We start from the raw sequence: 23072 nt of genomic DNA, 5'->3' as shown, positions 1-23072 counted from the left end.
GTATTTATAATCGTGACGCCTAAATTTCTTAAGTGTTTTATTTATTTATATTCAATAAATTCACGTTAAGGGGTTTGGGTGTTACAAAGCCTTCGCCACAGCTCGCCACGAGCATGAGTTCCACTGGTGTGGTTCGCCACTGCTCGCCAGACCTTCGCTTAGCGAACAGGACAGGTTCGCCACGGCTCGCCACCATTCGCTCAGCGAACAACACTGGACATCAACTTTTTATTAATCGTTTTAAGTGCATTAGGGCACTTGTAACATGTGAGTAGGGTGTTCTAACATACAATTAGGTGTTTATAACCATGATTAATTGTATTGTGATGAATTGTTGATTATATTTGTGGAATATGATTATTTTGATTGTGTTGATGATGTTTGTTTAAATGTCAAAAGAAGTATATTAAGGTGTTAATCAACTTAATAAAGAAGGATATTAGAATTATGTTATTCTAATAAATAAAGATATTAAGGTATAATGTTATCTTAATAAAGACGAAATGTTGGATAGTGTTCCACATTATAAATGACGAGCTTAATGCTATTGATTGTGAGTGAATTCATGAAATACATACATGCATTCATGAATATACGTGATATTGGATATTCCAATAACGAAGGATATCAGATTATATTTAGCCGATAAAGAAGCATATTAGAGGTGAGATACTCTAATAAAGACGATGGTACCACATGCATTAGATATGTCTAGGGGACATAGCATGAAGATTGTGGCATTAGATTGCATTAGGATATGTGTACATTATTTGATATTTGATATGTGACACATATGTTTGGAATTTGTGATAATTGTCTATGTGTGTTAGACTTGTTGTATGTGTTGATTGTCCGATGATTATAAATGTAATTGACTTCAATATATTGTGAATTATGATTGATATTTGATTATAACTTTTCGTAGCTTATAATTAAATGAGACTAATGATGTATGCTTATAAATGAAGTGTGAGTACAATTAGGTTGTAACTCCTAATTAGATGTGATTAATGAAGTATATGCATGAGTTAGAATATGCATGATTTGTGATGAAGTGTTTAATTATCATTTACTTACACTTGTATATTTTGAGTATGTTATCTAACTCTCTTTTATGTGTTATGTGCTGGACCGTTGGGGGTCCAGATTCACAGGTTTTGTGGTTATCAATGTCGAGTCGTCGATGAAGCTCCGCTCTGATTGTGACACGGGAAAAGGGTTGTATTTAGTATATAGGGTCTTTAATGACTATTTGTATTTACTTGGGAAAATGTATCTTTATAAAGAAGATTTATTTTGTATAAAGCGAGTTTTACTAATTAATTAACTTAGTATTATTTTCGTAAAGAGGAGTGTAATATCTCGAACCAACAATTTATCAATCAATTGATTTAAGTCTAGAACTTTATTTTATCCGCTGTGTCCTTTTTGAGAAAATAAATTTTTAAGCCAAAATAATGGCATTAATGAGTTTGGGTGTTACACTATCAATTAATCTTAATCTATGCATATCAATCAATGTTTGGTTGCTAATTTTTTTTTTTATTTACACCTATAATAAGCCAAACCACATTCTTAATTTATGCGTGTCAATCAACGTTTGGCTGCTAAAAAATTGTTTTGCGCCTATAGTAAGCATAATTTTTGCACCGCACATGTTGGAAAATTTTACATTAAAAAATTCTCAGTTAACTAATCTTCGTCGATTAAAGGAAAATTTGTTTATTAGTTTTGTAATTTTTTTATAATATTGTTTTCAACCCGTTACCTAATTTTCAACCCTAATTCTTTGGGACACCTTTTATTTTTCACATTAAACTAAATAAATTTCCACTAGAAACTTCTACTATTTAATTCAATTCCAAATATTTCAAATATACAATTCCAAAATAAATTTAAAAAAATACGAATAAAACTTTCAATGTATAAGAAAATATTTCGTAATATAACATAATTTCAGTTGTATGAATTTTATCCAAGTATTTTTTATTGTTACATATTACGGCTGATTAGACCCGTGCACCGCGTGCACCGCACGGGTCGAAGTTCTAGTTATGAGTAAAATAAGTGCTTTTCTAGCTTACTTCTCACAGGATAGCATATTTAAAAAATAAAATAAAAAATTGAATCTGAACCAGTACTATTTTTATTTTTTTTATCAAGAAAGCGTATGCTATTTGTTTTTAAGGACACTGTCATGATATGAGGAGCTGCACAAGGAACCTTACAATATCAGACCAGATGATATATCAAAGACACTATCCTTACAAAACAAAAATAGTTACAAGCTAGTGCTTATTTCTAAAACTCATTTCCAAAAAGATTGATGCATTAGACCAAAGACACAACATAACAAAAAAAAAATTGTATGTAAAATGCAAACCAAATGACAAACCATATTATGCTTGATAGCAGTTGAAAAATGCAAACAAAATGCCAAACCTGTAAGCAGTTAGTACAAGCCAAATGCCAAATCAGTTGCAGTTTCAAAACAAAACCAGTTTTATCAAAACCAATCTGCTTAAAGAGAGTTGCAACAGAATTCACATAAAGATATTGTAACTATAAAGTATTAAAGTAATATAAGCAAAACTTGAAAGACTACACAAATGTATCTTTAGCATCGCGGTGATACAAGACTTGCATGGTAAATATGTGGAACTTGCCGAAGTTTATTAAAAATCGATGGATAATTTAGCCTGGCATTATCTAAGTTATACAAGATTGATTTGGAAGGCGATGCCACGAGAACAGTACCATTTTCTAAAATGAACAAAAGGTCGTCAAAGGAATACAACATTTCACAAATCGGGAACTGCCTTTGAGGGATCATCATCAATCTAGTCCAGGACTCGGCAACTCCATATTTTTTCATCAGCCAAATATCCCAATGAGTTTTGTTGGAGTTAAAACACACACAAAGACAATTACTCAAAACACCAAGCAGAGGAGTAGGATGGAGGACCTTGCCAGCATCATGTCCAATAATGAAGGACCTTGGCAGCAACACTTCGTTATAAGTCTCATTCTCAAGATCAAACGAAAGAATCATAGTTTGGTTAGAATTAACATCTTTTTTAGCTATTAGCCAATTTAGAGTGCCACTCACAAATTTCCCTATCCAGCTAATGGGAGGAGTACCACGGAAATCATGAATAGTTGTCCAAGAATTTTCACCAAAAGTATACATTTTTGTCACATATTCAATAAAACAAGAACGGCTGCGACGCACCCTTACTAGCACCTTGTACTTGTCATTAACATGATCATAGCCAAAGCCATGATATGTGATTAACATATATTTATCATAACAATCAATAATTGGAGATTTTTTGGATTCGAATCTGATACAAGGGTTCCACAATTTAACATAACCTTGATTAAGATCAAACAGACACAACAGCCCATTGCAAGAACCAAGAATACGAAACCTGTGTTCCATTCTGAACTTAACAGTATTAGCATGTTCTGATGGATTTTCGAACAATGGCTTCATAGGGAAAGATACGATTTTGCAATGTTCATTGATAAGAAGAGAAGAAAATAATCGTTGATGTGTTATGGTTGGATTCAAGGTTATGCTATGAAGGTGGCTCTTTGTGAATTGGGGATCAGAGATTAGGGTTTTCCATGATTTGCAAACACACTTCAATTGCAGAAGGAATCTTACCGGAAGCCACAGGAGGATATGAAAGATGAGTTCATCCGGCAAAAACGGCGGTGGTTCTTGGTGGCACTTGGCGGTGTTGCTTTGGTAGTTATCCCTCATTGAAAATTGGGGCGTACGAAGGATTGAATTTTCCGTTTACTATTGCTCGGACGTGTTTAGATACCGTTTTACTTCTTTTTTTAGCTTTAGATATCATAAATTGAAAATAATAGTTTTTCTTAGTACAGACTCGCTAAACAAACAAACCCATTATTTAACAAAAATATGAAGATAAGACATAAAAGAACTATTTGAACTTAACTATGTATTTGATCTCTTACTTTTTAAAGGTAAAGTAGCAAATTGAAACATAAAATAAATGTAAGGGACAAAATGTATAGTTAAGCCAACTATTTGAATTAAGACACAAGAGTTAAAAAAAACCATAGATATAGTTTGTGCTAGTCACAAATAATATGTTAATTACATATAGTCTCCTTTTTTTGAAGAGTATTGTTTCATAGAAATGGAAGGTGGATTGAGATTTTATGAGCCAATTTTGGCAAAAAAAGTCTTGATGATTTTATGAGATTTTGTTAGACTATATTGATTTTGTGAGATTTTAAAAACTTTTTTACAAGACTTTTTTACAATCAAGATTTTTAACACATGATTTAAATGGATTTTGAGAGATTTTTTTCAAAATACTTTTTACAATCAAGATTTCATAATACTTTATATATTAATAAACTTTTGTATATTTGGAAAATTTTAAAAGAATCAATAAATTTTAATAAAATAAATTATATATTTTTTTGGAATCCAAATATTTTTTTTTTTTAAAAAAAAACCCTTACTTTTTTTTTTTAACGTATATGTTTCTAATCACCAATAAAAAAGTCACCACCACCACCATTGATGGGAAACAAAAGCAGATGAATGTGACGAAAAAAATTCGTTTGTTGTAAAAAGTTGTAATGAATCAAAAGTTTGTAAAAAAAATGTAGAATTTGTTAAAATATTTTTTGCAAAAAAAACATATTTTATAAGTAAAGAAGAAGAAGAAGAAGAAAAAACGGTATAATGATGATGAAAGTAAAAAGTCTTAGAGAGTTTGAAAAATTCTCAAGGCTTTTGGTGAGATTGTTGAAAAAGTGAACAAAGAAAAGAAGAAAAAAAACCGGGTACAGTGATGATGAACTACGAAAGTAATAAAGAAGAAGAAGAAGAAGAAGAAGAAGAAGAAGAAGTTTGATAGAGTGATAAGTTTGATATAGAGTGATGATATGATGAAAGAAAAAAGTCTTGGAGAGTTCAAAAAAGTCTCAAAGCTTTTGGTGAGATTGTTGAAAAAGTCTATCAAAGTGTATTTTCAACTAAAAAGTCTCTCAAAATCCATTCCCAAAAAGAATCTATCAAAATCTATAGACTTTTGAATACCAATAGACATTTTGAAAGTAGTAACAAATCTCAATTGAATACCAACGAATTTTGTTGCCCTGAAAAAATAATCTTGTTTGTCTTAATTGAATACCACAAGATTTTTTTAACTTTTGTAAAAGTCTTGATTGAATACGTCAAGATTTTTTTGTCATAAAAAAGTCTTTTAAAATCCAATGAAATCTCAATCCAATACATAAGTTTGGTTTAATGGTGAAAAATTTAAATAGTATGTTAGAGGTTTCATTGTATATCAAAAATAAAATAAAAGGGAAGACTTAATCCACTAAAATCAAGTTTTCTTTAGTTTTTGTCAAGTTTTCTTTAGTTAAAACAACTCATCCGAACCATTATATTTGGGAACTCTACGTAGCGAACTGTGTTTTTCATAATATTTTCATTCACCGGGAGTGTGAAGGGTGCAAATGTTAGGGTTGGGTAAAAAAATTGTCACCCACAGTGTAGGTTGCGAAATGAGGTTGCTACCTATGTAGATGAAAATTTTGGTCAATTTTAAGGATGCGTGAGAAACTTTATAAAGTGTGAAAAAAAAAAAAAAAAAACCTTCTTAGCTCCTTCTTAGCTCATTGAGTGTATCAAACCCCAAACCTTTTCATGATATTAAGCCTCCAGGCCAAATGAGCTATAAATTGATTTTGGATTTGAGGCCTATATATAATAATACTAGAACTTCGACCTGTGCAACCACGAGTCTGATTAGCTGTAATATGTAATAATAGAAAATACGGTAGAAAATTTTTAATATTAAAAGGTATATGAAAAATTGGAGTAACATGAACAATCATATTAATATCACCATATTCATAGATTTTCATAAAGAAAATTGAGTAAGAAGTTCCCTTATGGCAAGGGCAAAATGAATCTATTATAAGTATATAACACTAACATGTTATGATTTTCCAAAGTCTCATACAATGATTTAAAATAAAAGATGGATGATAGATTACCACATAATTATGAGAATCTTGAATTCCTCGTCCTTGGTGTTAAACTAATTGAAGAACATAAACTAATGTGATTCTATTTTCAAAGCCTTATAGACACAATCAACAAACATCATCCTCGTTTAAGCCAAAAAAAAAAAAAACATCATCCTCGTCATTTTTTATTGATGATATTCCTCCATTAAAATTTTCTTCACCCAATTCGGTGTGTAATAAAGTTTTTTGGTGCTTGTACTATATTTCATCCGGTCTTATTTATAAGCAAAAGTTACTTTTTAGATTCATTGAAAATCTAATGTATCTAGCCTATAAATAAGACTAGATATACAGATCCGAATGTAGGGTATGATTTAAGCATATACAGATCCCTAATCTTCGAAATGCACATTTTCTATCCAAATTCGGAATTTGCGGTCCGAAATGGTCACTTTCTATAGAAACTGTTAAGTGATAATTATAATCAACATATTGCAAGCTAATACAAGATGATTGTAACTAACTTGTAGAACAAGTTATTGTATATAGCTAGAGTAGCTTAGCTTAGCATAGATCTAAATACATGTATATATAGATCATTAGTTGTACATTGTATTCATTCAATTCAATAATGAAAGCAATTTTACTTTCAATTCTCTCTTTTCATTAGATTGTAACATGGTATCAACCGCCTTAACGATCCACCGTAACCGTTTTCTCTCTCCACCGCAACTGTTTTGCTTCCGCCGTAACTAACTCATCTTCTTCGTTTCTTCTTTGTTTTCAATGGTTCGTCCTCCACCGGATCCTGTTCTTGACAACTCTTCTCCCTACTATGTTCATCCCGGCGACGGTTCTACCTCTGTTGTCGTCACTCCTCTCCTCACCGGTTCCAATTACCATTCATGGTTTCGATCAATGAAGCGCGCACTTGGCGCGAAGATGAAATTTGATTTCGTTACCGGTGTTATTGCAATGCCAGACGATGATTTTGATCCTGCTTATCGTGCTTGGCATCGTTGCAATCAATTGATTTCCCCATGGATCTTGAACTCCGTTTCACCTTCCATTGCTCAATCGGTGGTGTTCATGGAGAATGCAAGAGATATTTGGAATGATCTGCGCGAACGTTTTTCTCAAGGAGATTTAGTTCGCATTTCATAGCTGCAGCAAGAAATCTGTGCTTTGAGGCAAGAAACTCGCTCAGTCACTGATTTTTACTCGGATCTTAAAACTCTTTGGGAAGAATTAGAGTTGTATCTTCCAATCCCTACTTGTACCTGTCACCATCGTTGTTCTTGCGAAGCAATGCGTTCTGCAAGACGCAATCACACTTTGCTTCAGACGGTTCGATTCATTTCTGGTTTGAATGATCGTTTTTCAACTGTCAAGTCACAAATCTTGATTATGGATCCTCTTCCTCCTATCAACAAAGTGTTTTCTCTGGTAATTCAACATGAACGTCAAGGTAACTCATTTGAGCTTGATGATTCAAAGATCCTTGTTAATGCTGCTAAGAATGGAAAGTTTGCTCCTAGTTCCAAACCTTCCACTCGATCTTGTTCATATTGTGGAAAAGATAATCATGTTGTTGAGAATTGCTTCAAAAAGAATGGTGTACCACCACATATGAAGAAATCTTCATCAGCTCATAGTGCTGCAGTTGAGGGAGGCAATCATGACTCAAATGCAGCTACTCCTCCATCCATCTCTCAAGAACAGTATGATAAACTAATATCACTTCTTCAGCATTCAAACCTTGCACCAAATTTTGTTTCTGCAAGCTCCAATCAGGTTGGTTCTTCCATGAACACTGATCATACATCAGTGATTCATAAAGGTATTAATCTCTCCTCTCATAATGCATGTGTTCTTAGTACTTGGATAATTGATTCAGGTGCTAGTCATCACATATGTAATTCTTTGAATTGGTTTCAGTCATATATTGAAATCAACCCTATTAGTATCAAATTACCTAATGGTAATTCTGCAATTGCAAAATATTCAGGCACTGTCAATTTCTCCCCCAAATTAGTTATAACTGATGTTCTATGCGTGCCAGAATTTTCAATAAATTTGATTGTTGTGTCTAAATTGTGTAGTTCACCAAATTACATTGTTAACTTTTATGGTACACATTGTGAAATCCAGGACAAGAAGTGCTTGAAGATGATTGGTTCTGCTGATGAACATGATGGATTGTATCACCTCAATCTTACAGATAAAGTAGCTCATGTTTCTTCCATTGATGGTTCTAACCACACCTCTATCCCTAAATCTGCTCTTTGGCATTTCAAACTTGGACACCCCTCCCATAGTAGACTAGTGAGCTTAAGAAATAAGTTTCCTTATGTAACTGATGATCATAATGGAATATGTGACATTTGTCACTTTGCTAGGTTTAAGAAACTTCCCTATAATAGTAGTTTTAATAAAGCAACTCATGCTTATGATGTAATCCATTTTGACATTTGGGGTCCAATTTCAATAAAATCTATTCATGGTCACTCTTATTTTTTAACTGCTGTAGATGATTATAGCAGGTTCAATTGGATTATCTTAATGAAATCTAAAGCTGAAACAAGGCAACATGTAATTAGTTTAGTTAAAATGATACAAACACAACATAGTCATCAAGTCAAAATCATAAGGTCTGATAATGGACCAGAATTTTCAATGAATGAATTCTTTTCTTCAAATGGTATTTTGCATCAAACAAGCTGTGTGGAATCTCCACAACAGAATGGTAGAGTGGAGAGGAAACATCAGCATATTTTGAATATTGCTCGAGCTCTTTTGTATCAATCAAATTTACCAAAACATTTTTGGTCTTATGCAGTCTTACATGCTACTTTCATTATAAATAGAATTACTACTCCTGTACTTCAAAACAAATCACCACATGAGATGCTGCATAATGACTTACCAAACTTACATGATTTAAAAGTTTTTGGCTCCCTTGCATATGCATCTACTTTAACTGCTCATAGATCAAAGTTGTCTCCAAGAGGCAGAAAATGTGTTTTCTTAGGCTACAAGCATGGTGTCAAAGGCACAGTTCTTTATGATCTTGAGTCTAAGGAAATCTTTATATCCAGAAATGTAACTCACTTTGATCACATTCTACCTTATACCACAGATAAGACCCAATTTCATTGGCATTACCATACCTCTATTGATTGTGATTCCCCAACTCATACACCTTCACTTGATACTACTTCACCTCCTCAACCATCATTTTCTCCATCCACAAACACTAACCAAACTGACACACCAGCTACTAATATGCCTATAATAACTGACATTCCACCTGCTATTTCTCCAAATGAACCCAATGTTAGACCAGAAAGGTTGAAACATAGACCTTCTTATCTGTCAGATTTTGTGTGCAATTCAGTAGGTTCATCAACACAAACTTCATCTCCAAGTACTCTCTATCCTATCTCCTCTTTTCATTCTTTCAATCAATTGTCTCCTTCATATAATGTCTTCACTATGTCTCTCACACAACACACAGAACCTAAGACCTATAATGAAGCTTGTAAATCAGAAGCTTGGATTCAAGCTATGAATACTGAACTTGAGGCATTAGCTCGTACTGGAACTTGGAAGATAGTGGACTTACCACCCAACATTAAACCTATTGGTAGTAAATGGGTTTATAAAATTAAGCATAAGTCTGATGGCACTATTGAAAGATATAAGGCCAGGTTAGTTGCTAAAGGTTATAACCAGGTAGAGGGCCTTGATTTTTTTGACACATTTTCACCAGTTGCCAAGCTCACTACAGTTAGAATGCTTCTAGCTATTGCATCAATTAAAGGGTGGTTTTTACATCAATTAGATGTCAATAATGCCTTCTTACATGGAGATTTGCAAGAAAATGTTTATATGAAAATTCCAGATGGAGTTCAATGTACCAAGCCTAATCAAGTGTGTAAGCTTCTCAAAAGTTTGTATGGACTGAAACAGGCTAGCAGGAAATGGTATGAAAAGCTCACCTCCTTGTTAGTCAGGGAAGGTTATACACAATCAACATCTGATTACTCCCTTTTCACACTCAATCAACAAAATAATTTCACTGCATTACTCATTTATGTTGATGATGTGATACTAACTGGTACTGATATGCAAGAGATCAACAGAATCAAAGCCATTCTAGATCACAACTTCAAAATCAAAGATGTAGGTGTTGTGAAATATTTTCTTGGATTAGAAGTAGCACATTCAAAAGAAGGCATTAGCATCTCACAGAGGAAGTACTGCTTAGATTTACTTAATGACTCAGGCTTACTTGAATCCAAACCAGCTTCTACACCTCTGGATCCTTCTATTAAGCTTCATCAGGACAATGGTAAACCATTTGAAGACATAAGCTTGTATAGAAGACTTGTAGGTAAGCTGTTATATCTCACTAATACTAGACCAGATATAACCTATGCTACTCAGCAACTGAGTCAATTTCTGCATAACCCAACTGTGACACATTATAAAGCAGCTTGTAGAGTGATCAGATACCTCAAACACAACCCTGGTAGAGGTCTTTTATTTCATAGAAATGCAGATCTACAGCTACTTGGATATTCAGATGCAGACTGGGCAGGATGTATATTGTTTCTTCTTAGGCACATCATTGATATCATGGAAAGCAAAGAAACAGACTACCATATCCAAATCATCCTCTGAAGCAGAATATAGAGCATTATCTTCAGCAAAATGTGAGTTAACTTGGCTCTTGTACTTGCTGAAGGATCTACATATTGAAAGTTCTAAGCAGCCAGTAATATTTTGTGATAATCAAAGTGCCTTGCATATAGCTTCCAATCCAGTCTTTCATGAAAGGACTAAACACATAGAAATAGATTGTCACCTTGTAAGGGAAAAGGTTCAAGAAGGGCTAATGCGGCTATTGCCCATTTCAACACAGGATCAGCTTGCAGATTTTCTAACCAAGGCACTACCTACTCCAAAGTTCAACAATTTTATATCCAAGCTTGGATTGCTTGATATATACCAAGCATCAGCTTGTGGGAGGCTGTTAAGTGATAATTATAATCAACATATTGCAAGCTAATAAAAGATGATTGTAACTAACTTGTAGAACAAGTTATTGTATATAGCTAGAGTAGCTTAGCTTAGCATAGATCTAAATACATGTATATATAGATCATTAGTTGTACATTGTATTCATTCAATTCAATAATGAAAGCAATTTTACTTTCAATTCTCTCTTTTCATTAGATTGTAACAGAAACCTACACTAGATTCGGATTCTAATTTCCGAAATAGAAACATATACTGGAAATTTTGCAGTTTTTGCAATTTCGGAACTTGGTCACTTTATATGCAATTTTGCAGTTTTGATCACTTTATCTCTGTGTTTCACTACCCGAGATTAAACTTAAGAGGAAATGAAAGATGAATAATTCCCAGATTGAAAATCAACAAGAGGAGGAGCTAAATCTCTAGCATCCCTTCACTTCGTTCCCACATTCATTACAGGATTTTTCATCTTCCCATCACTTCTTATACGGGTCTGTTTGTTATAGAATTTTTCATTGTATCAATTCTTCTGATGATTTAACCGGGGGAAGAATAGAATTCCAAGAAAATACGGGCCTGTTTTGTTATAGATTTTTTTAAAAATAGATTCTTATAGTGTTAAATAATTTTATGTAAAAAAAATTTATAAAGAAATTTTTTATAAAAGTTTCGAATGAAGATTTGGTTTGAATAATTATTCTTAAAATGTTATTTTAGGTATTTGATCTTTTTATTGAAATTTTTTTTTGATATCAAAATTTCGAAAAATCATTTAATTTTTAAGCTATTTCAAATAGATTTTCATAAAAATCATTTTTGAAATACAACTTTTTGAAAAAATTGTGATTTTGACTATGGTTTGGTCTTCAATAATGTGTGTTTATGTTATATGATGTCAAAATTAGTGTTTTAACTTAGAAAAAACGAATATAAAAAAACTTGTAATATTTTAAAAAACGGTTTTAGAAAATGTATTTTCAAAAAATACAAAGAAAGAATCTATTTTTTTAAAGCTTTTAACATGTCCAATATATGTGTTTTGCCAATTAGGTGGAGAATAGAAATTTTTATATGTAAACAAATATGAGACAATTGAGATGGAGAAGAAGCATTGAGATTAGAATATATTCCAAGAAAATCTGGCTCGGATGATACAATCCGAAGTGTGTCAATGGGAAATTGGATTCACAGCGTAATTTTCGAAGGGAATATCAAGGGTAAATATGGAACTTTGAGGGGTGTGAGAGCAACTTAGGGAGGCCTAAAAAGCAAATTTCGCGTTTGGACTACCTTATACTTGAGCCGACCTTGGTTATTGGATACATCACTTTCTTTTTTTCCCAATATAAATGTTTTCATTAAATTATATCCCTCTTGTTCATAATTCGAACTTTGATATACTATATTGTGAAAGTCTAATTTAATCTACAAAGTTCGACTTCATTAGTTCGTACTATTGTAACAAAAAAAAGAAGAATAAATTACTTTCAAGGGATGTGGTCCTTAAGTCCATTTAATTTTTATTTTATTTTTTTTTGTTTAATTTTATGGGTTCATCATTGTTTTCAAATTCTTCCGGTATTACTTCTTGTGTTCGGTCAATTCATACAGCTCCCATTAATGAATGGTAAGATTGATGTCCCTTAAATTATAGTCGGTCATTCGACCGGATATAAAATCCGTTTAATAGTAACAGAATAGAACAAAATAAGATGACATACTTAAAAATAAGATAAATATAACAAATTTTATAAGAAGACATACTTCTTAATAAGAAAAATAAGACAAATAGTAACAGATTTTATATTTTTCATTGTAATTTCACTAAAAAAATATAAGATGAATAAAATAAAAAGATGACATACTTAAAAATAAGAACAAAATAGAATAATATATACACATAAAAATACGAGGAAAAAAAATACCAATAAAATGATTATAAAAAAAATTAGTCAATAAAAAAAGGTTTGTCTAACATGTGCAACATTACACATGTTAAAGTAACTAAAGATAGTATCTTTTTATTGAAAAATAGTAATTATTTATTAAAAAACTAGAACATCGACCCGTGCGGCGCACGAGTCTGATTAGCGATAAAATATGATAATTCCAATAATGTAAGGTATATGAAAAAAGTTGAGTAACATTAAGCGATAGTTCAACAATAATTTTGGATAAATATTCATACAAAGAAAATTATGTTATATTGCGGAAGACTTCCTTATAGACCACATTCGAAGTCTTAGTCGTATCTTCACTGTCGTCATCGATGATCAATATTTTTAATCCTTTTCTAGAAGTAACTCTGGAAATTGCAACATACAACTGACCATGTGAAAACACTGGCAATGGAAGATATATCTCAACATGCTTTAAAAATTGTCCCTGACTCTTATTAATAGTCATCGCAAAAGAAATCATTATAGGAAATTGTCTACGTTGAAATTTAAAAGGAATTCTCACGTCAGATGGTGTTAGAGAAAATCTAGGTATGAAAACCCGATCACCAATGTTACTTCCTAAAATAATTTTTCCTTCAAGAGCACGTTTTCCCAATCTCGTAATAATAAGTCTTGTTTCATTGCATAATCCTAATTTTTTATTCAAATTCCTTAAATAGCATAACTGGAACTCCAATGTTAAGTCTCAACTTGTGATTTGGAAGTCCCAACGTAGAAATCATGTTAAAAAATTCGGGAGTATGAACATCATCTACTGTTTGACCGTCTATATTTTGTGTGAGTGGAGTATCATAACTCAAATATGTTTTTTCTTCAACATGAATTAAATCCAACATATAATCATTTATTGTGTTGACTATTGAATTTTTATAAGCTATTATAGCTCTATTTTGGAAATACGTTATACCGTCCATGTTTTGTAAAGTTGGGGATATGTGCTTTCAACGATAGAAGCAAGAGGATCGCCTAAATTTGGAATCAATAATTCTGATGGAATGTCAAGTTTTAAATCATCGTCGTTGTCATCTCCAATTTCTCCATTGCCAACGTCTGCACTCGAAGCACCACCGAGAAGCCTCATGTTTTTACTCAATGTTAAAACTTCACAAAAATTCCAAAGAACCGAAGAATTAATAGTAGCATGAACAACTTCTGGCCTTGTACCTTTGGGTATTTGATCGGACGCGACAACGTGACTGCAAGTATACAGTCGTGTCGTGTAGTTTTAAAAGATATCGAACCCAAAGGACCAATAATCGACCTACCGTATTCTAGTGTTGCTTTGTAAATCTAAGGCTAATGATTTAAAGGGTTTTGATTAATTGAATAATTAAAATAAGAGAAATAAATATTTTTTAGATTTTTTTATATGTAAATAAAATATTGCTAGGACGTGCTATTAGTTGCTTCAGAGGGTTCAATACTTAATTCGCGCTAGACAAACTGATTAAATTTTCGAAACTATATTGATTTAAAAATACCAATCTCAGCTCTCGCAAATCTTGACTAGTATTATAAATTATAAAGGTGGTGTTTAACTCTCGTCCTCGCACCCGCTAATAAAATACTCTTTGAAAAACAATATAATTTAATTAACTCTAATCCCAACTCTCGTTGCGAATCAGAGTTAATGTTCAGTTTTTACTATCTAGTAGAAATCTCACGCTCTCGCTCTATTGATTTTTACTTTAATTAATTCTCACTCTCGTGACGAATTATAATCAACGTTTAATTAAAAACTGCTTAAGAAAATAAAACTGTTGTCAGTTTTCAAGAATTATATTTGATTTAAAAACACTAATCTCAGCTCTCGCAAATCTTGACTAGCGTTATACTTAGATAAAATAAATGCTCTGCTCTCACGCGCTCACTTACCTATATAAGTACCTTTGAAAACCAATATAAAACTCATCAATCCTAAATAGCTCTCGCGGACTTTAGAACTAACGATCAGTTTTAACTATCCGACCCTAAACCTCAACTCTCGTCAATGTTGGTTTATTGCCTTTAAAACAATCCTCACTCTCGTGACGAATTATTTGAAAACGTATTTATTTAAAACTGGTGGTTGAAAACTATTAAGCACGAATTAACTACCGAACCCCTATTAACTACTAACTACACATCCTAGCAACGCTAAATTTAGCTAGACATAACTAAAACTAAAGAGATAAAATAAATAAATAAAGATAAAGACATTAAATACAAACAGAAAAATAAAATAAATAAAATAAGCATAAAAATAAAGAAAAGAAAATAAAATAAAGAACCTGAATTAATAAAAGAAATCTTGAGTACGGACACCGATAGCGCAACAGCAGGAAATAAAAATATTAAACTAAGAGAAGAAACCAAGAATTAAATCTAGTCTCAATTCTCTTCCTTAACTGTTACCAGTTGGTGTGTGTCTAAAGTGTAAGAAAGGACACATATTTATACTAGTAGCTAGGAGACAAAACATTGCATTTGGCCGATGTGGGACTAAAATATGTGTGGCGAATGCCACACGATGAAAGCTGAGTGGACGGCCAGGATGAGATGTGTGGCGACCGCCACTAAGGGCAAGCTGGCGTGCGCCATGCTTGTTGCTGGGCTGGACTTCGTGTTGTGTTGGTGGGCTGCACGTGTGTGGCCCAATTGGCTGCACATGTGTGGCCTTTTTGTCCATTTTTGCTCCTTTTCAGTCCGTTTTCGCTCCTTTCTTCAACTCGTACACTTTTTATCTGTTTATTTAAAATATGAGAAATAAGTAATTATTTATATAATAAAACTTCGGAATCGAAATAAAAACATATAAAATATAATAGTAAATTAACTAAATAAATAGCATATTTTTAGGTGTATCAGTATTACTGATAGAATTTGTCTAAAATCTCCGCCAAAAACACCAACTTTTCCATCGAAGGTGTTTATTTTTTTCATCAACAGACTTGAGAATATCTTTTAAAGTTCAATCAACAACTTCGAAACAGTTTTTGTGCATCATTGGTGCTTCATCCCATATAATGAGCTTTGCTTTTTGTATTAATAGTGCCAAATGGCTTTTATGAACTATGGTACATGTTGAAAACTCGTCAACATTTAGAGGAATAAAATGTTGAGGACAAAATCCTTATTTGATGTTTTAAAGATAACAAACATATTAATTAATTTTAATTATGATTATCTTGTTATCTACTAATGTGTTTTGTGAGAAATGTTTCAACGATAATGATATCATCTGTCAACGGTAACGTTATGGATGAGCACCTAATGGACAAGCAAAACATTACAAGCATGAGTAGAAACAAAGGTCTTGACTTAAATGATGAAGTGCTTCAGAAAGATATTATTCCTTTGCCTCATCAAAAGTAGTAGTGTTTTAAGGAAACACATATGTAAGGAATATGCCAAACATGACATAAATTAAATCATGGGTGTAACACCCAACCCCTTAACGCGTATTTATTAAATATAAATAAATAAAACACTTAAGAAAATCTAGGCGTCACATGTTAATAATACAAACCACGGCATAATTAAAAAAATCATGCTAGCACAGCGGAATTAAAAGCGAATAATTATCATAATGTATATCATACAATGATCATAATTGTTCACACAATATCCCTAGGCTCTAGGCCATATCAACAAAGGATATTATGTTTACAATTCAAAAGATAGGAATAGCAAAGTTAAATATGCCATCACGGGCTTAATACAATTCAAACGAATAACCCGACCCGGTAAGACCTAATCAGAGCAATTTTATACAACCCATCAAAAAGATATATAACATATATCTAAGGAGTAGTCTACGCTAACTCCTCACCAAAAAGCGCACTACACGAGCACGAGCAGCCTCTAACTCTGATCGGGATCCTCAACCTGAGAACCTGAACCCCCAACGGTCCAGCACATAACACAAAACATGAGAGTTAGATCACATAATCAAAATACAAGTGCAAGTAAAAGGTACTTAAACACTCCTTCAACAACAACAACAACAACAAGCATATTCATAATTTATAAACATGCATCACCATTAACTACTCAATTACAAGTTCTAAACATGTATAATCAAGTACCAAATAATCAATCTACAATTCATTACACTTAGCCAAATTATATGTCACATATCACTTATCAAGTAATGCACACACATATAACCTAATGCAACTCTAATGCTTCAACTTCATGAATGTCAATCCTAGACATTACTAATGCATGTGGTACCATCTTCTTTATTAGAGTATCTCACCTCTAATATCCTTCTTTATCGGATAAATATAATCCGATATACTTCTTTATTGGAATATCCAATATCCTATTTAATTCATGAATGCATGTTTATGTTTCATGAATCCACTCACAATTAATAGCATTAAGCTTCTTCCTTTACAATGTGGAATAATATCCAACATTCTTCATTATTAGAATAAACAATTATCCTAATATTCTTCATTAATCACTTCCTTTATCATATCTCATCATCATACAATTAATCATAGCTAAAAGCACCTAATTGTATGTTAGAATATCACAATTACATGTTATAAGTGCATAATTCCACTAACAAAACATCAACAAAATAATCCTGTCACAGAGCTGTTCGCTATAGCGAACAGGTAGCGAATAGGTAGCGAACAGGTAGCGAACAGGTAGCGAACAGACACAGAGCCAAAATCCAATTAGCGAGCAGGTAGCGAACAGGTGGCGAACACGTTCGCTGTAGCGAGCATCTGGCGAACACATTCGCTGTAGCGAGCAGGTAGCGAACGCAAACAGACACAAAACCTCAACTGGCGAGCAGTTGGCGAGCATCTGGCGAACACGTTCGCTGTAGCGAACAGGTAGCGAACCACACCAAAAGAACATCTGTTCTTGAGTTTTCAGAAAATGATTTTTCACTCAAAATCACCCAAAATCCCATTTTTCATGTTATAAACCCCAAATATGTTTGTTTTCATGTATATAACACATATATAAGCACAAAAGGACGGATTGATTCTCCGATCCACATCATTAACATCGAAAAAGCAAGGATTTAACATTTATGAGTCTAAAAGCTCAAGAACACATATAATCACTCAAAACATACAAATTCTCATTATTTAACCCATGATTTCGCTCACACTACATGGTAGAAGTATATTGAACATGTTATTAACATTGGGTTTCATTTTCTCGAAGATTAACTCTCCCAAACCAAAACGAAAATGGGGTGGAGGAAGTTCGGGTGAGGAGAAATCGGCATTCTCCCCTTCCTCGGATCACCCACGATTAAGGAAACTACTCTCATACCTGGATTCGAAGAAAACTCGACGAAGATCTTGAATCTCTAGCTTTTCTTCTTGCCCTAGCTCCACAAACTCTCCTCTCTTCTCTCAAGAACACAAAACTTATGAGTAAAAATGAATTTCTCTCCCTTGCTTCATGGTCATAAGGGCGCCACACACACACCTCACAAGGCCCATTGGGCCTCAAGCCCATTGGCTTGGCCCAATAACACAATAACTCTCACTACTCGCCTAATAACTAAAGCATTCGATAAATAACTAAAGTTATTAACTTATTTAAAATGCCACGTCAATAAAACATTTTAACATATAAAAACGAATAAATGAAAATTGGGTCGTTACAACTCTACCCTCCTTAAAGAATTTTCGCCCTCGAAAATTACCTGAGAATAACTCTGGATACGAGCTCCTCATCTTGCTCTCCAATTCCCAAGTTGCATTCTCACCAGCGGGTCCTCCCCATACTACCTTCACCGAGGCGATATCCTTGTTCCTCAACCTCTTCACTTCTCTACCTTCAATCCTCAAAGGCACAGTCTCGACCGTTAAGTCATCCCTCACTTGAACATCATCTGACTCAATCACATGTGACGGGTCTCTAACATACTTCCTCAATTGTGACACGTGAAACACATCATGCAAATTCGCCAATGATGGCGGTAAAGCAATCCTATACGCCACTTTCCCCACTCTTTTCAAAATCTGATAAGGACCAATAAACTTCGACATCAACTTCCTCGACTTCAAAGCACGTCCAATTCCGGTAGTCGATGTAACTCTTAAGAAAACATGATCACCTTCTTGAAATTCAATGTCTTTCCTTCTCTTGTCATGATAACTCTTTTGACGACTCTGAGACGCTTTCATCTTCTCTCGAATCATTCTAATCTTTTCCGTAGTCTCTTGCACAATCTCCGGACCAAGAATCACACTCTCTCCGGATTCAAACCAACAAAGCGGTGTTCTACACCTCCTTCCATACAAAGCCTCAAAAGGTGCCATTCCAATACTCGAATGAAAACTATTGTTGTACGTGAACTCGATCAACGGTAAACACGAATCCCAACTTACTCCTTGCTCCAAAACACAAGCTCTCAACAAATCTTCCAAAGATTGTATCGTCCTTTCCGATTGGCCATCCGTTTGAGGATGATAAGCCGAACTCAACCTCAACTTAGTCCCTAACGCCTCTTGTAAACTTTCCCAAAATCTCGAAGTAAACCTCGGATCTCGATCCGAAACAATACTCGACGGAATACCATGCAACTTCACGATTTGCTCCACATAAATCTCGGCCAACTTAGGCACCAAGGTACCTTTCTTAATAGCAATAAAATGCGCACACTTCGTCAAACGGTCTACTACCACCCAAATCACTTCATAACCTTTAGTAGTCTTGGGTAAACCTCCCACAAAATCCATCGCAATACTATCCCACTTCCATTCCGGGATAAACAAAGGTTGCAACAAACCAGACGGTTTCTGATGCTCAATCTTCGACTTCTGACAAACTAGGCAAGCATAAACAAACTCAGAAATTTGCCTCTTCATTCCTGGCCACCAAAACAACTTCTTCAAATCTTGATACATCTTGGTTACTCCAGGATGAATACTCATTCCACTCCTATGACCTTCTTCCAAAATCATCTTCTTCATCTCGGGCACATCGGGCACGCACACTCTTCCATGAAATCTCACAACTCCGTTCTCGTCAACTTTGAAATTAGCTTCTTTTCCTTCCTCAACCACTATTGCCAACTTCTCCATTAACTTCTTATCCGTCTTTTGACATTCTTTGATATTCTCTAGAAAAGGATTCATCAACTTCAACATTCCCAACTTCACACTATTAGGAGTCACTTCACACACTAGACTCAAATCTCGGAATTCTTCAATCAACTCTAACTCTTTCACCATTAGTGATGACATGTGCAACGATTTCCTACTCAACGCATCGGCCACCACATTAGCTTTTCCGGGGTGATAACTCAAATCAAAGTCATAATCCTTCAAAAATTCGAGCCATCTTATTTGTCTCATATTCAACTCCTTTTGATCGAATAGATACTTCAAACTCTTGTGATCACTAAAGACTTCAAACTTCGATCCATACAAGTAATGCCTCCATACTTTCAATGAAAACACAACTGCGGCTAATTCAAGATCGTGTGTCGGATAGTTCCTCTCGTGAACCTTCAGTTGTCTCGACGCATACGCTACCACTTGACCTTTTTGCATAAGCACACCTCCTAGTCCCATCTTCGAAGCATCACAATACACGACGAAAGATTCCTTAGCATCCGGTAAAATCAACACAGGCGCGGTAGTCAACCTCTTCTTAAGCTCTTGAAAACTTTCTTCACACTTCACATCCCAAACAAACGCTTGATCCTTCCGAGTCAACTGTGTCAAAGGCAAAGCCAACTTCGAAAATCCCTCAATGAACCTCCTATAATAACCAGCCAATCCAAGAAAACTTCTTATCTCAGAAACAGACTCCGGCGTTCCCCATTGCAATACGGCATCAACTTTCGCTGGGTCAACCGCTATTCCTCCACTTGAAATCACATGACCAAGAAAACTTACTTCTTTCAACCAAAAGTCACACTTCGACAACTTGGCATACAACTTCTTCTCCTTCAAAACTTGTAAAACAATCCGCAAATGCTCCTTATGTTCCTCTTCGGACTTTGAGTAAACCAAAATATCATCGATGAATACCACTACAAACTTATCCAAGAATGAATGAAAAATCCTATTCATGTACTCCATAAAAACACCAGGTGCATTGGTCACACCAAAAGGCATCACCGAATACTCGTAATGACCATACCTCGTCCTAAAAGCAGTCTTTGGTATATCCTCCGTTTTCACTCTAATCTGATGGTATCCAGATCTCAGATCAATCTTACTAAACACGCAAGCTCCAACCAATTGATCCATCAAATCATCTATCCTCGGAAGTGGATACTTATTCTTGATCGTCACTTTGTTCAACTGTCGGTAGTCAATACACAACCGCATACTCCCTTCTTTCTTCTTAACCAATAACACAGGTGCACCCCACGGCGATACACTAGGTCGAATAAACTTCTTCTCAAGTAGTTCCTCTAGTTGTTTCTTCAACTCATTCAACTCTGACGCTGACATTCGATACGGTGCCATAGATATCGGACTGGTACCAGGTACCAAATCAATCGTAAACTCTACTTCTCTTTTCGGCGGTACATCTGACACGTCTTCCGGAAATACATCGGGAAATTCACAAACAACCGGTAACTCTTCCACCTTAACTTCACCTTCCATCTTCAAGGATGCAAACAACGCATACACCTCTACAGGTTCCTTCAACGACTCTACTACTTCCTTCTTACTCATCAAATGCAAACTCTCCTCCGGTTTAGGAAACACAACGGTCTTCTCGCAACAGTTGATATGGACTTGATTAAATATCAACCAATTCATACCAAAGATAACATCTATACCACTAAGTTGGATACACACTAGGTCCATTCCAAAGTGTCTACCAAACACGGTTACGGGACAGTCACGACATACGAGACGGGTAGTTACAGAACCATTAGCAGGAGTTTCTATTTCCATACGACCAGACATTTCAGACACAGGTATACTAAGACGCTTCATGCAATCAACGGATATAAAAGAATGTGTAGCTCCCGTATCAATAATCGCAATTAAAGGAGTGTTATAGATGAAACACGTACCTCTAATGAGATTATCCCCCTGATCCGCATCATCTCCACTCAAAGCAAACACCTTCCCCATAGTCTTCTTCGGCTTCTTGCACATAGGACTCTTGTGACCCTCTTCACCACAATTGAAGCAAGTCACCTTCACTTGACACACATCCGACTTGTGTCCTAGCCTCCCACAATTGAAACACTTGTCCACCTTCTTTGGGCACTCATAAGACTTATGACCCAACTCACCACACTTGTAGCATTGTCCACCACCTCTCTTCTTTCCACAACTAGACTCAACAACCTTCTTCCCCTTGTCACCATAGGGCTTCCCACGGTCTTGACCTTTTCCTCTCTTGTCACTCATGGCCTTGTAGTAATTAGTCTTGGCCTTTCCATCATCATCACAGATACGGCACTTATCCACCAAAGTTGCAAAGTCTCGGATTTGAGAAAATCCGATAAGATGCTTGATGTCCGGGCGCAACCCACTTTCAAACTTGACACACTTGTCATTCTCAGCTTCCACGGTGTTGTAGTGTGGAGTAAACGCACACAACTCCTCAAACTTCACGGAATACTCCGCTACAGACATGTTCCCTTGCTTGAGCTCCATGAACTCCACCACTTTCTTGTTCCTAATATCAGCTGGAAAGTACTTCCTCAGCTTAGCATTCTTCCACCACTTGTTAGCTTCTTCACGAAGTACATAAGTACCCAAGGTCAACTTACTCTCCTCGGTACACCTCATAGCCTCAAAAACAATCTCTACTTCCTCTATCCACTTAACAGCAGCCTCCGGAGCATAGCCTCCAATGAAAAGCTTCGGATTATGCTTCATGAACCTCTCTAACCTCATCTCATCTTCCCTCCCGGGTTGATGATCTCTAGCCACGATGTTGGTCAAAGTAGCTATCGCATCTGCCATCTGATTGTTAGCCCTAGCCGCCATGATCCTGAACAACCAACCAATCCAAGAACAAACTTAGAAAGGTAATATCAACAGTGTTATCTCTACACAAGTTGAATATATGGGCAACTATTCCTAATTGGTTCCA

At 34.8% G+C, this 23072-nt stretch overlaps 2 protein-coding genes across 2 annotated transcripts; both read right to left on the bottom strand.

The window, feature by feature from the left end:
• Positions 1-2617: 2617 nt before the first annotated feature.
• Positions 2618-3769, bottom strand: LOC123886183 (F-box/kelch-repeat protein At3g23880-like). The gene has a single exon (XM_045935517.1). The coding sequence runs from the start codon at positions 3767-3769 to the stop codon at positions 2618-2620; it is 1152 nt and encodes a 383-aa protein (XP_045791473.1).
• A 17613-nt stretch (positions 3770-21382) lies between these two features.
• On the bottom strand, positions 21383-22648 carry LOC123883692 (the record flags this gene model as incomplete). Its single annotated transcript, XM_045932597.1, has 1 exon — positions 21383-22648. A coding segment is annotated over exon 1 (1248 nt), but the record flags the coding sequence as incomplete, so codon positions are not given.
• Positions 22649-23072: the final 424 nt, after the last annotated feature.

Source organism: Trifolium pratense, linkage group LG5 (assembly GCF_020283565.1).
Source record: "Trifolium pratense cultivar HEN17-A07 linkage group LG5, ARS_RC_1.1, whole genome shotgun sequence".
Classification (NCBI taxonomy): Eukaryota; Viridiplantae; Streptophyta; class Magnoliopsida; order Fabales; family Fabaceae; genus Trifolium; species Trifolium pratense.
This window is presented reverse-complemented; position numbering and strand designations above follow the sequence as displayed.